This window comes from Paroedura picta, chromosome 10 (assembly GCF_049243985.1).
Source record: "Paroedura picta isolate Pp20150507F chromosome 10, Ppicta_v3.0, whole genome shotgun sequence".
Classification (NCBI taxonomy): domain Eukaryota; kingdom Metazoa; phylum Chordata; class Lepidosauria; order Squamata; family Gekkonidae; genus Paroedura; species Paroedura picta.
In genome coordinates this window covers 2,875,663-2,889,839 of record NC_135378.1, presented here as the reverse complement: position 1 = coordinate 2,889,839, position 14,177 = coordinate 2,875,663, and the positions used below count along the sequence as shown (strand labels likewise).

The 14,177-nt window shown below is 45.6% G+C and overlaps 2 protein-coding genes across 4 annotated transcripts in view; both read left to right on the top strand.

Annotated features, from left to right (window-relative positions):
• The window catches only part of HTT (huntingtin), a 241,735-nt gene extending 239,735 nt beyond the window's left edge, over positions 1-2,000 (top strand). For all 3 annotated transcript variants that reach the window (XM_077301601.1, XM_077301602.1, XM_077301600.1), the window contains one exon: positions 1,229-2,000. In XM_077301601.1, the coding sequence (XP_077157716.1) occupies positions 1,229-1,442 (214 nt within the window). In that variant the 3' untranslated portion in view covers positions 1,443-2,000. The remainder of the gene's footprint in view (positions 1-1,228) is intronic.
• A 9,911-nt stretch (positions 2,001-11,911) lies between these two features.
• Positions 11,912-14,177, top strand: part of MSANTD1 (Myb/SANT DNA binding domain containing 1) — a 52,551-nt gene continuing 50,285 nt past the window's right edge. The window contains exon 1 of the mRNA XM_077301606.1: positions 11,912-12,355. Coding sequence (XP_077157721.1) covers positions 12,102-12,355 — 254 coding nt within the window. The 5' untranslated portion in view covers positions 11,912-12,101. The remainder of the gene's footprint in view (positions 12,356-14,177) is intronic.

The following is a 14,177-nucleotide window of genomic DNA, read 5'->3' as shown; positions in this document are numbered from 1 at the left end:
TTCAGTGTGGTTTGGGACACGGAAGGAAATGGCATCGGGTAGGCTTACCCTGACTGTGCCTGCTGCTGTGGGGGGGCTTGAAGGGCCAGCTAATGGGGCCCAATCAACACGTTGGGGCGGGCACAATTTGGGTTCATGAAAAACAGCCGGCTGTTTACTTTTCATTTCTGCCGTTACAGCAGTTATCAATGCTCATGTATTACCACGTGCTTTGAACACTTGTTTGAGCATGCTGGGCTTTGTGTTCCTCTGAGAGCCAGGTTGGTATAGTGGTTAAGAGTGCCCGACTGCCAGGTGAGCCCACCAACCTGAAGCTGGCAGCTGTACCAGGCACAACCCCAGGAAATGGAGAGTAGCCCAGCCGCCCTTTGAGAGTAGCCCAGCCGCCCTTGGCCATTGCTCCCTCACAGTTGTTCTGCTCCAGGTCCCCCGGAGGTCTTGCTGGGTTCCCTGCAGCCTGGACTAACCTTCCGTGGGCCTCTGAAGCGTGGCAGCTGGGCCAGCCCAGGCTCCCTGGCCCCGGCGTGCAGAAAGGGAGTGCGAGTGGCCGCACTGAGCAGAGCAGGCATTAGTGGCCCAGGCAGGAGGTTCCTTGAAGGGCTGGGGTCCTCCCCCAGCAAGGGGTTCCCAGGACACGCGGCCCCATCTCAATAACCCTGATATGCATTGTATTACCCAACGGGTTTCAGGCACAGTTAGTACTTTTGCTCTGTTAGTAACCTTACAAATATTCTACGGAGCATGTCCAATGCAGAGCTCCAGTACTGGGTTCTCTGAAAGTGAGTAGAATTTCTTCTACAACATTGGCTTTCTGCTAATAGAACTCTCTGGGAAGCTGAGCCAGACTTTCACCTTGCTCCAGTCCTTCCAAAACGTTTCAGGTAGATTGGATGTGAGGGCGATCTGGCTGCAACATCTGCTCCCCCACTGATCATCAGGGTTGATCTGGCTTATCTGGCTGGCTAGGCAGATGTCCCTCCCTCCCTCCCTCCCTCCCTCCCTCCCTCCCTCCTCGTGCCAAATGCTTCGGAAGAGGACAGCCCTCCCAAAGAGAAGGGTCTTGTTCTTCAGTCAGGGTCATACAATGGATTGCTTAGCATAAAATAAAATTTAATATTTTATCTTAATCCTCTGGGGAGTGGTAAAGAGTCTGTCATTGTATATAAAGTTTTTTTTTGGGGGGGGGGTGTTGTGTGTTTGCATGTCATATCCTTGACCTCCTGATTAGTCTTCCACATATTATCAGCAGGATGGGAAAATCGGAGCATGTGGACATAAACCTTTTCTGCTTGGTGGCCATAGACTTTTACAGGCATCAGATAGATGAAGAACTGGACCGCAGAGCCTTTCAGTCTGTATTTGAGGTGGTGGCCACTCCAGGGAACCCATATCACCGCCTGCTGACATGTTTGCAAAATGTTCACAAGGTCCCCGCGTGCTAAAGCACTCTCTGAAGGAGTCTGGCAAGAATTCTGGGCATGGGAGCCTTGATGCTTGATGTTCCTTAGTGTGGCCGGATTCATCTCATAGTGTCTCGCCAACAAAACTATAGTTTAATCCAGAGAAATGTCTACTTATGTGCATTTGTGTATATAATGTATATGTAAAATTAAAACTGTGATTGCATTTGATGTATACAGATGTGTATATTTGTATTTATCAATCTGATAGAGTTAAACTTGTTCCTGTTCTTAAACTAAACATTACTGCATATGACCATAATTTGATTTAAAAGTTATAGACCTGTAAGTTGGCATGTCTTTTCATTATTGCAAAAATCAAACTGAAAAAGACAGCTTTGTAGTAAAATTAGTTCACTTGAATGTTCCTTCTCTTTTCTTTTTTGGGACTGGGGGAAGGGATGATTGGTTTGAATTCATATTGAAAATGTATTTGGGGCAAAAAAAACTTTCTAGATTCTAACACTGGTATAAATATCTTTTATTCTGGCTGGCAATGTAAAGAGAAAGAAATCAATAAAGGTATCTTTGTATGTTGTTTATCTTGGTTTCTAAGCATCACACGGATGAGATTTGCACAGAGTTCACAATCAGAAACTTCTGAATCTGAAAGGGGTTTGTCAGGAACTTCATCTTCTAATTGTGGGCAGTTGCTTATTCTTCAGCACTAGATCATTTTCTTCTCTTCATTCCTGGGGTACAGAAGACAGCGTTTCAGAGTTCTGCCTGTGGGGAGACAGTTATGCTCCACGGATGGTCTCACACTCTGCCTGCTGTGTCTGAGAGAACTACACAGTCTGAACTGCCAAAATGTCACAGAACTGGCTTGTGTTGTGGATATTCCAGCCCAAAGATTCTTCTCCTAATGTCATGCCTCTTCCCCATCCACTCAGGTGCCTCTTCTGGTTACTCTGAGACATAAGTTCATTGCCTTCAACATTAGACCTGACAGCCCACAAGTGTAGATCCCCCCACCCCCGCAGCAAATCTGATGGCAGAAGCAGGACACAAAATGGGTGAGTAAATCTCCTCTCTGGATTGGATGCTGCACACCAGTCACTGAGATCTGCAGCAGTATGCCTTCACTCCAGAGCTGTCAACCTCGGAAACGAAAACAGAAGGTGGGCCAAGGCCAGTCTGAGTGGGTCTCCACCTCCCCTGGGGCTCCATCCTTCCTCTGAATCGTGATCCTGAGCAGAGGGGCCGGGAAGCCCCTGGAGCCCCAGGCAGCCACGCCCAAGGGTCTGTCCTGAGGAGCAGCCTGTAGCTCTGCTGAGCAGGATTTTGCCTCAGATCCAGAGGACGTGATACAGACATTTATACTACTGCGATCAGGTACCAAGACATCATGATTAAGAACGCTCACATTCCTTCCATGTTGTTGGTCTTAGGCCGACAAGAGAAGGAGACGGCCCTTGGGATTCAAACTCTGACAAGTTATTTTTGCATTTTTAACCCACCTTTCCCCAAGGCTCAGAATGGGTAACAACATCCGAGATATACACTAACATTTTACATTAAAATCTCAGTTTAAATTATTAAAATACAAAATAGATAGAATCATAGAATCATAGAGTTGGAAGTCCAACCCCCTGCTCAATGCAGGATTAGCCCTAAGCATCCTAGAATCCTAGAGTTGGAAGGGGCCATACAGGCCATCTAGTCCAACCCCCTGCTCAACACAGGATCAGCCCAGAGCATCCTAAAGCATCCAAGAAAAGTGTGTATCCAACCTTTGCTTGAAGACGGCCAGTGAGGGGGAGCTCACCACCTCCTTAGGCAGCCTATTCCACTGCTGAACTACTCTGACTGTGAAATTTTTTCCCTGATATCTAGCCTATATCGTTGTACTTGTAGTGTAAACCCATTACTGCATGTTCTCTCCTCTGCAGCCAAAGGGAACAGTGGAAAGGACAGAAAGATAAAAGCAACAGCATAGCTGATTGGTTTCCTTTTTTTCCTGAGGAGAGGAGTATAGAAACAATATAAATGCTGTTCATTAGATGACGTTTCTAGATGGATTAAGCCAAGGAGGCCAGGTAGAATTGTGATGTTCTTCTAGGCGTCAGCTGTAGCCCTGGCAGAACAACTCTGCTTTACGGGTCCTGTGGAAGTATTCTTTATTACGGTCATAGACCAGCAAAATCAAAACAATTTCACAATTACATAAATAATATGGCTAAAACACAGTTTTACTCCTAAAATAGCATTATGTTAAACACTTCTGCTAAAGTCTGCTAAAATATAAATTAGTCTGCTAAAATATAAATTAGAATTAAATGGAAATATAGGAAATTGTTCTAAATGCTCTCAGGGTCTGTTAAGTTTTAGTCAACTTCCACCGCCTTTTCATGGCTGCAGCACAAAACCTGGCGACACTATATGTGATGGAACAATTTGTGTCTGTGAGCAGCAGGGAGATATAAAATTGTCCTGAGTACCCTGGGACTGAGGAGAGAAGAGAAGTGTGTAACCATGGTGTAATAAATATGGAATGTATGTCATCATAAAACTGACAATACAAAAGGATATGTTCCAATGTTTCTATCTGACCAGAGCCACAGGGGCACTTCCTTTCACCATAGGGAGTTTTCTTGTATCTCCCTTCAAGGACAGCTGAGGGAAGGGCATTGCAAGGAGCTAAAGTGAAGGCCCTCCGGTGGCTAGGCACCTCAAGGTTCTTTAAATAAGCCAAGGGAGCTGTGACATACCTGTAGCCTTCACTAACAATGAAGGCAGAGGTATTCGCTAGATCATGTTGGCATTCTATATCCACTACTCGCTGTTTGATAACCTCTTTAGCTTGGTCATAGGCCATCCGAACCAGAAATTCTGGAGAAAATCCCAAAGCTGCGATTTTCCCCCTCACCGATTGTTTCCATGAAGACTGGAAGTCATCCTTCATTATCAAAGAAGCTAATCCACAGGGGAAAAAAGAGATTTTAAGCCAGTAATTGAGAATGTTTAACCATACTCTTGCCTCCACCTTCATAAGGCCAGTCTCAAGTCGCAAGGCGGCACTGGAGACACATCTCGGGACTTGGATGGCTGCTCTTAGGAATTTGGATTGTACAGATTCCAATAATGCAAAGTTGGAATAAGGACCTAGCTGCGCACCATATAGCAGTTGTGCCATTGACTTAGCTTCAAACAATTTTAGAGCTGCGGGGATATAATGACCTCCTTTCAGCCTAAGGAATCTGAGGATGGCATTTGCACTTTTTTGTGCCTTTCCAGCGACATAAGCCCCATGGGCTAACCTGCGGCCAGTTGATTGCAAAACGACTCCCAAATATTTGAAACAGGAAACCTGTTCTATTTTGGTTCTGTCAATGTGCCAGGTATATTTTTTTGGACTTTTGGCAAATGTCATGATTTTGGTTTTCTGATAATTAAGCTCTAATTGTTCCCCTTCACAATATAACGACAATGCGTTCAGTGCTCTTTTAAGTCCAATAGGTGTTCTTCAGAGAATTACTGCATCATCTGCATACAGAAGAACAGAAATGTGACTTCCAGCAAGTTTTGGAGGATGAAAGCTCAAGTTATTGAGATGGCTCACAATATCATTGATATAAAAATTAAATAGAAATGGGGCCAGTATACATCCTTGCTTAACACCTTTTTGAGTTTTAACAGGAGTGGAGAGATGACCCTGTGGAATTGATTACTTTTGGTAGAGCGCTCTACCAGGCCAGGGCTCCAAAATCCTGGCCCTAGTTGATTCAGTATTCCCGGTTATAGATACTGATGACCACAGTCCAGATGGATTATCTCTGCCGCCAGTAATCCTGCAATTTATCAGCCTTCGGGGGGAGGCAGGGTATAAATACAATAATAATAATAATAATAATAAAGAAGGGGATAAGACTTCATGGACGCTCTCATGTCAAGACTATTGGGAAGAATGTGCAGCAAGAGTTCTGTTCCTTCCAGTATCAAATTCTGTGATTGCAGAATTTATTTATTCCTTTCTTATGTTTGGATGCTGCCACTCTTGGAGCAGCCTGCTTGTAACAACTCAAAACAATATTTATTACAACTTTAATATATACAACTTAAAAACAGTAACCCCCCAGACCACCCATTCCCATAAAAGCCCCTCCCCCAGTTGCCCACTGGCAACCCAGGAGGACATGGTGGTTTCATCAGAGTAACAGAGGAGGAACCCACAATCTTCCTTAATCATCGACCTGGCCTCAACCAAAATCTTGGCAGAAGAGGTCCATCTTACAGGTCCTGCAGAACTGCATTAGCTCCAGGAGTTCTTTTGGTAGCTCATTCCACCAGGAAAGGGCCAAGGCTGAAAAGACCCTGGCCCTGGTCAAAGCCAGCAGAATTTCACGTGGGCCAAGGATTACTAATCTATTAGTATTCTCAGAGTGCAAGGCCCTTGAGGCTATTGCCTTAAAGGTCAGTACCAAAGCCTTGAACCTGATTCAGAATTCAACTGGCAACCAGTGCAGCTGCTTCAGCACAGGCTGATTATGGGCTCTCCAGATGTCCTGATGAGAACTTTAGGAAATGCATGATGCACCTGCTATTTCTGAATCAAGGACAAAGGAAGGTCTGTGTAAAGCAAAAATCTAATCTGGAGATGACCATCACATGGATCACTGCATCCAGTTGTTCTAGGGTCAGAAATGGTGCTAGTAGCCATGCTTGGCATAGATGGTAAAATGTCAACTGGGCTACCTTATTGACCTGTGCTGCCATTGATGAGGCATCTATGATCACACCCAAATTCCTGGCTGAGTGCAAGATCCTCAGTTTTACTCCATCCAGGCAGGGCAATCATGCTTCCTTGTCCAGCCCCTTTCTACCCAGCTACAGGACCTCCATCTTGGAAAGGTTGAGTTTCAGCCAACTTTTCTTGAACCAGATCATCACTGCTTCCATGCAACTGGTAAATGATTCTTCGGGGGGGGGGGGGTCAGGGTGGCCCTCCAGCAGGTGACAACCCAGCCCCAAATTCCTGACCATCTGGGCCAGAGGGCGCATAAATATGTTAAATAGCATGGGGGAGAGTACTGCACTTTGTGGAATCTTACAAGGAAGATGGCAGTATTATGATTGATTCTCCCCCACTGCCACGCTATGGTTCTGGTTCTGGAGAAAGGAGACCAGCCACAGAAGTGCTGTCCCCTAAATGCCAAGTCCAGCAAGGCAGTGGGTTAACAACTTGTGGTCGACAACGTCAAATCCAGCCAACAGACTGAGCAACACAAGGAGTCCTGAACTGCCTCTATCTGTCAGAATCCTGGGTATTCTGCCATGTGGTTCTAATTGGTTTCTGTGATGGATGGTTGGAGCTCTCTGCTTTGCCTGACCTGTGATGCTTCCCAGTGCTGGTTCCCTTCGTACCTCAAGGCCGCTTTCCCCAGTATGTGCTTCACGGCCCCTGCTTCCCACAGCATGGCTGTGTTGAGATATTACACTCCCTTTGACTTAGTTTGCCCTTTCATGCCTGGTACCCTTAGAGGAATGTTTAGTCTTCTTTTGAAATCCAAGGGGCTTTCCGCACAAGGACCAATTTTGCTGAATGTTTGCAGTATGCAGAAATGCTATATTTAACAGTGAAATTTCGTCATTCCGCATACCTTTAATTCTAGTGGAATATTGAAGTCCCAGTAGCGTTGTATTCATTCCCCACCTTTCCAGTTTTGCTGGAATCACAACAAAGGAAGCAATATTTTTCCACGCTTCTTCCCGCCCCTGGCCGTGAATCAAACAGAACAGCCAATGAACTGTTGTGTTCATGCTCCCGAAAACCCCTTTCCTTTTAAAAACTTTTTTAAAAAGCCGAAAACACCAGTAGCAACGAATGTGTGTTCATTCGTAGCAACGAATATGTGTTCATTGTCTCAGAAAGAGCTTTTTTGCTGGCGTAGGAGCTGGCGCTTAATCATTTACATGCTCTTCAAGTAACCCCCCCCCCATGGGCGCGATTTGTGGCCAGAATTACGGGCAGGGTTAAACAGGGTGCTGTATTGTGCTTGGAAACTTTAAAGACACTTGCAGTAGGGAGCTTTGTTTTATTCTTAAGCACTTCTGTGGAGAGACTTTACCCGGAGAAGCCTCACTCATTCGTTGCTTTCCCTGGTCTAAGGAAAAGAAAATGGCGATCGCTTCTCCGGAAGTTCGGGAGCAAGAGTGCAGGAGGGACATTCTTTCTACCGCTACATTAAGAACACACATGTCTTTCGTTGATATGTTGCAGCTTGTGCTCAGAAGTGTAGCAGTTTTTTCAGGGAGAATCCACTTTTCCCGATTTCCCGAAAAGCGCTACAACTAAGCGATTTTTGCGGGAGTGTTGCAGAAGTGTTGCAGATTGTGTACGACGTCATGCGGAACGTTGAATTAGTAGTGTTTACCAAAGATAAGATTTCTGCTACATTTAAGTCATGCGGAATGGCCCCAAATCATCACCTTCCCCTGGGAGGAATGGCCCCAAATCATCACCTTCTCCTGTGTTTTATATATGTGAATCCTTGTGTGTATCTCTAGTTCTGCCTATTTCGATTGTTGGATGCTTTTGCTTGAAGATAAAGAAACTTTCCAGAAGATTTTACTTGTCTACAAGTCTAAAATTCTGCCAGTATCCAGCTGGTGCCAGAGAATGGATCAAGTGCTGAAGTTTCTTCCAAGTATGCTAGACGCTGATCCGCACTGCCCCTTTCATCACCTTCCCCATAAATGTTAAATGCAAAATGGGACAGTAATGAGCCAGATTGAGGGGTCAAGTGATGGTTTCTTCAGCAACGGGCCAACTATTGCCTCTTTAAGCCTCTCCAGGAATTCCTCAGATGTCTAGGACAGATTGATGATCTCATGGAGAGGAGTCCCTATCCTCCAGTTACTCAGTTTGTGTAACCGGTGGTACAAGGGTCAAGAGGACAAGTAGTCACCCTTACTGACCTTAGCAACTTGTCCACTTCTGATACCGAAAACCAGCTGAAGTCATCAAGCATAGAGGGAAGGTCACAGCAAAGTGACGAGACTTTATCCGCAAAATAGTTTGCAAATGCCTCGCAATTCAAACCGATCTACTAGGATTTTGGCACCCTCCTCTGAGGACAGTAAGAGACCGAGCTACCCTACATGACTGTGCAGGGCATCAGCTTGTGGGCGCAACTGAGGCAACTTAAAGAAACTGTTCAGCTGCCTTCGCTGCCACCTCGTAACTAAGGAACCCTTTTTGTTGTGTTTAGCATTCTTGCTAGCCTAAGCTCATCCTGAGCTTTAGCTTTTCTAACACCCACCCCCCTACAGTTATTGGTCATTTGTTTATATTCCTCCTTGATTATAAGGCCCTCCCTCCATTTTCTAAATGACTCTTTTTTATTCCTCAAATCTTTTGAAAGCTGTTTATAGAGCCACCCTGGCTTCTTTAGGCTCTTCCCATTTTTTTCTTCTCAAGGGCAGGGTTTGTGCCTGTGCCTTCAGCATTTCACTTAAAAAAAACTCCCACCCCTCTTGAACTCCCATTTCCTTAAGTTTTCTGACCAGAGGAGTCTACCCAGCATCACTTTAAGTGTGTTAAAATTTGCTTTCTTTAAGTCCAGCCTATTTATCTGACTAAGTACAGTTTTTCTCTTCTCCAAAATAATAATACTCCTTTAAAGACCCTCAACTGAACTTCCATGCTCAAATACTTATCCTTCTCCACAAGTAAACACATTCTTAATAGCTATTGCCATTCCTCACCCCCCCCCTTTTTTGTGTCTGTCCCTTTTAAATGTTTTCAGTCCCAGTATTCTAATTGTGAGTGTTCTCCCACCAAGTTTCTGCAATGCCTCTTAGGCCATAGTTTCCCCTTCTGTTAGGACTTCCAGTTCTTCCTGCTTGTTTCCCATCTCTTCTCTGTGCATCAGTGTAGAGACATTGTAATCCTTCATTTGTGAGTCTTAGTGTTTTAGTATTTGAATTTACCCTTAAGTTAACGGTTCTCTGCCTCTGTGCCATTCCCTGTAAATCTGCAGGGTTCCCATCTACAGTTCTTGTCACCAAAGTAGGTTTTGAATTAAAGTCTCACTCCCCCACTGGATTTAGTTGAAAGCTCTCCTCATCAGGTGTGCAAGGCTTTCTGCAAACTGACAATAACACAACCTGCACTCCCTGGTCCTTCAAAGCCACAAAGAATCTCTGTGATACATTCAGCTCTGTCCCAGACTTCTCGCCACAAACTAGGAAGTCGGAAGAGCAGAGCATGGCTTTCGTTCACAAGTCAGTTCCACCACACTAGTCTGGAGGAGAGAGAAGCACAGGAGCTGCCTCCCCTGGCTGGCCCTTGCTGGGGATCCCAGGGTGACAGGAGCCCATTTTCTGTGCATCGTTCCTAATCATCTCTTGGAAGCCAGTTAGCTGCATTTGGATTTCACAGTTGGCTGCAGCCTGAGGCCCTGCGGCTGGGAGGAAGAAGCAGCCTGAAACACACAGGCAGAAAGAAAGAGAAGAACCCGCTGCCTGCCAGTCCTCCTCCTCCTGCCCACCATCTGCCTGCTGATCACAGGATCCCCTCCCCAGCTGGGTTGCCAGGAGATGCCCCTCCCAGTATCTGGGGCCATTGGCCAGCCTCTGAAGGGTCATCCGACATAGTGCTGCATGAAGAGCACTTCTGTTTTTCTAATTAGAGAGGTTTTGACTTCCCTTAAAATATGACAGTGATTGGACAAGCAATTTCAGAGGTCAGGGAGACACTGGAGTGGAAGGGCCTTGTCTACAGCCTGGCAGAGGCATTGCGCAAACTCCCCTTCGTGCCTTTCTTTGTGCCTTGAGAGAAGACTTTCGGTGCAAGACACGGGAGCACATTTTGCCTGATGCAGGAGAGACTTCCTCATCCAGTGCCTCTTCCTCTGGACCATCACCAGCTATCAGCAGGGCTTCCACGGACAAACCCCTTGGATGTTCAGCTAGAATCAAGCTCGCCATATTTGGTGCCATGCATGCTCTACATTGATGAACGAGGGTCTTGCAATTATCACAATTAGCATGACTTAGCCTTTCATGTAGGAAATGGCCACAGAGATCCAGCAATTTGTTTCATTTCTGATCCTCCTCGTGGTCATTCACCCAGCCATTAGGCAAGTTTTAAAACACCTCAGCTGCAGTCCTGAGGCGGCAGCACCTGGCGGCAGAAAAGGCCTCAAGTGCGGAGCACAATGGCTCAGAGCACAAGGCACAGGAGACGACAGAAGGCAGGTTCATGCTGGAAGGACAGGAGGGTGGGAAACCCTCTTTCTCTGTGTGCTTCTCCCTCTTTCACACAAACATGGATACAGGTCAACCTGCATGTCCTTTTGGGTCCAGAAAGATGAATGTTGGCTGCTTAACTGTGGTCAGTTTGGCTAGCTTGCTACCCATACCAACGGGCTCTGTTGAGGCTCTATTGTTGTTGCTGTTGTGATCTCCTTTTGTGTCTCTGGCTCACAAGACTCTTGTTGGCCTGGTTTTGAATCAAGCGTTACAGGGATGGGGGGCTCATACAGCCATCTTTGAAGCGCTATGGGCGTTTCAAATATCACTACTCCCCTTTCCCCCTGCATGGTCCTCCTTGACGCTTCCCCCCCCCCCCCGAGTGTCCTAAGGTGAGTGCCACGGCATCAAACCAACCTAGCGCATCAATGCTCTAGTGGGACCAGGGGGAGGCTGGACTCTGGAGCCCGGGCATCTCAGGGGGTCTCTATAGCAATGAAGTGCTATCTTGGTTTAATGCTGCAGCACTCAACCTAGAAGGCTTTTAAAAAGTCAGCAGAAGATTGTGCAGCCGTAAAGGGTGGAGGGGAAAGCAGCATTGTAGGAAACATAACGGACATTTTAAAGAGTGTACCAGGGCCATTTGTAAGCACAAGGAACGGGTAGAAAATGGAAGAAAGCCATTTCCCTCAAAAGCGTCTCAAGCAGGCATTGCTAACCCAACACAAGTGGGCTTGTATGAACAACTCAATACATTTCACTGGCAATTGGTTACGAAAACGGGTTTGTCTGACATGACAGGTTAAAAATATTCGCAACCAGTAACTAAAATGAAATCCGAAGGGAGTTGGAAAGGGGCCTCAGTCTTCCCCCCCACCCAGTGAGTCAGTCAAGGGGCAACTTAAAAGCTCCTTCAGGCAGCCCCTCCCGTCCCGCCCCCCCCCCACACCCACGCCCCGCCTGCAGCAGACTGCCTCGAGGGTAAGGGAAACCTTTAAAAAGGTAAAAACTTAAAAGTAGCTTCTCAAAGGCTGCGTAGATCTTTTGCTTGCTTGCTTTTCCTTTTCTCTCCCTCTCTCTCTTTCTGTGAAACCTAAAGTGTTTAAAAGCTTTAATATTGATGGTCTGTCAACTTTGTCCTGATTCTTTGGCTTTCAGTTAAAAGGTTTTTGTTGTTGTAGCTTATGCAGTTGCTCTGTTGCTATGGTAACGTGACATCAAAATGACGTTTCTCTGTTTAAAAGCTTTTAACTAAATTCCTGCCTGTCAGATGTAGGCCCCATTTTGTGCACTCAAGCTTCAAGCTGTTGCCAAGAGGTTTCATGTGTTCTGTTGTCATTCAGATCCTGTAGCTTCATAGGCACGCCTTGCCTTGCAAAACCCTCAAGTACAATCTAAAATCTATGTTAAGTGTTCTCTTTTAAAACCCTTTTAGGTCAATTAGCAATGGCTGCAGCAGAAATCCCCAGTTATATTGTCTCTTCTCAAACTGAGAAGCACAGAAGGGCCAGGAACTGGACTGATGCAGAAATGAGGGGATTAATGCTGGTCTGGGAAGAATTTTTTGATGAACTGAAACAAACTAAAAGGAATGCCAAAGTTTATGAGAAAATGGCAAACAAACTCTTTGAAATGACTGGAGAAATTCGCCATGGAGAAGAAATAAAGATAAAAATTACAAACATGACATTCCAGTACAGGTAAGCTTCAGTTAATTGCTTTTATGCTGAGAGATTTATAAAAATTAATCAGGTTCTTGCCTTTTAGAAAAGCTCTTGTAAAGATCCCTGGGTGAAAGATTAAAGGCTGTTCATAGTGCTCTTAAAAATCTCTCTTACCAAGATCAAGATATAATTCCTAATTTTTTTCTTTCCTATTTTCAAATGCTAGCATAACTTTAGTTGTTTATTGTTGTTGTTGTTTAAATGTGGGGATGCAGAATTTAAAATATGATTTTCTGTTATAAGCTATCACTTGCTATTAAATCTAATGCAGCGCACCTTCGTCTCAAGCTGGTCTGCACAATGTTGAATTGAAATGTAGAAATGGAATAAATGAAAATGCGAGTTCAGGTAAAGTAAAATCGTTTTAGGAAGAGATCTCTGAAGGCTGCCATGACAGGAGGGGAGGGAGCTGGACTTCAGAGGGCTGAAATAACTGCCCCCCCCCTTCACTGAGTGACACACACGGTCAGGATTGTAGCCAGCATTTGCACTGGAACAATTGTATTTGCAGAAAGAAATCAGTGCACACTCCAAATACCACACCAACTGGGAGAAGCAATGGAGCTGTCTCCAGAGTGATAAGGGAGGATGGCTAGTGTACATCAGGGCAGAAAGTTAGCTTAGGAAAATTAAATGTTTGCGGATTTAAAAAAACGGGGAGGAGAGAGCAACAGACATATGTTTGTGCTGCTGCTGAAAAATAGTTTCTTATCTCTATGAGACAAACTGCCAGATCTGCTTTTAGCAATGTGCTATTTTGAGACATGTTGTAACATCATTAGAGGTACACTGTAATGCATGAAATCCGAAGGCTGTGTTTGTTCTTATTTATTCTCATTTCAAAGCACCAAATCAGCAGTAATAAGAAAAGGTGACCTACAACAGGCATCCATGTTTACATGAGGACATCATCCCTGTCTTGATAGCACAGGCTGTTTATCAAAGTGCTGACTGGGGGGATCCCACAAGCTTTTAAAAATGTACATCTTCATTTCCCCTTTTGATCTCTTAAAAATGGTTTCCTCTTAAGTGGAGATTGGTGTTTCCCATGTACCAGTATTTTACTTGCCTCTGGCTCTGGCTCTGGGGGGAGACATTGAAGCACACGGATTAGGATTCCCTTAAATGTATTATATTTAAAGTAGAAAATACTGCAAAAGAATGCTAAAGTTTTTAGTTTGAAGGTTCAGTTCTTTCATCTTACCTTGTGGAAGCTTCCGTCCTAGATCCACTCCAGTCTGGTTTCCGGGAAGGCCATGAGGTGGAGGCAGCGCTGGTGCCCTGACAGGGGCCCCCCAGTGGCAATGGGGCCAAGGCGGGTTGTGGCTCACGGCAGTGTCCTCCATCCTCAGCCACGAGCTTTTGGCTAATGTGGGGATGCAGGGGACAGACAGCCTTGCAGGGGCTGATCTCCTTTCTCCGGGGCCACAAACACAGGGTTGCAGTTGGGGAGAGTTTATCACGCTGCTGTGAACTCTCCAGCTTTAGTCAACATCATTATATGACCTCTTGCCCAGCTCATCCGAGGCTGGGATAACATCAATATGCAGATGACATCCAGCTCTGCCTCCTGTTGGACGGTTGGCCAGACTCACCCACAGAGTCAGATGCCAGATGTCTGGAAGCCGTGACAGGACGGGTCAAGCAGAGCCGCCTGAAACTCAACCCTTCAGAGACAAAGGTCTTTGCTGGATATGAGAGGAAACATGCCTACCCTGCCTGGAGGGTGTACAGTTGCTCACACAGCCAGGAACCTGGATATGATCTCCAACGCCTCCCTCACCATGGCGATGCAGGT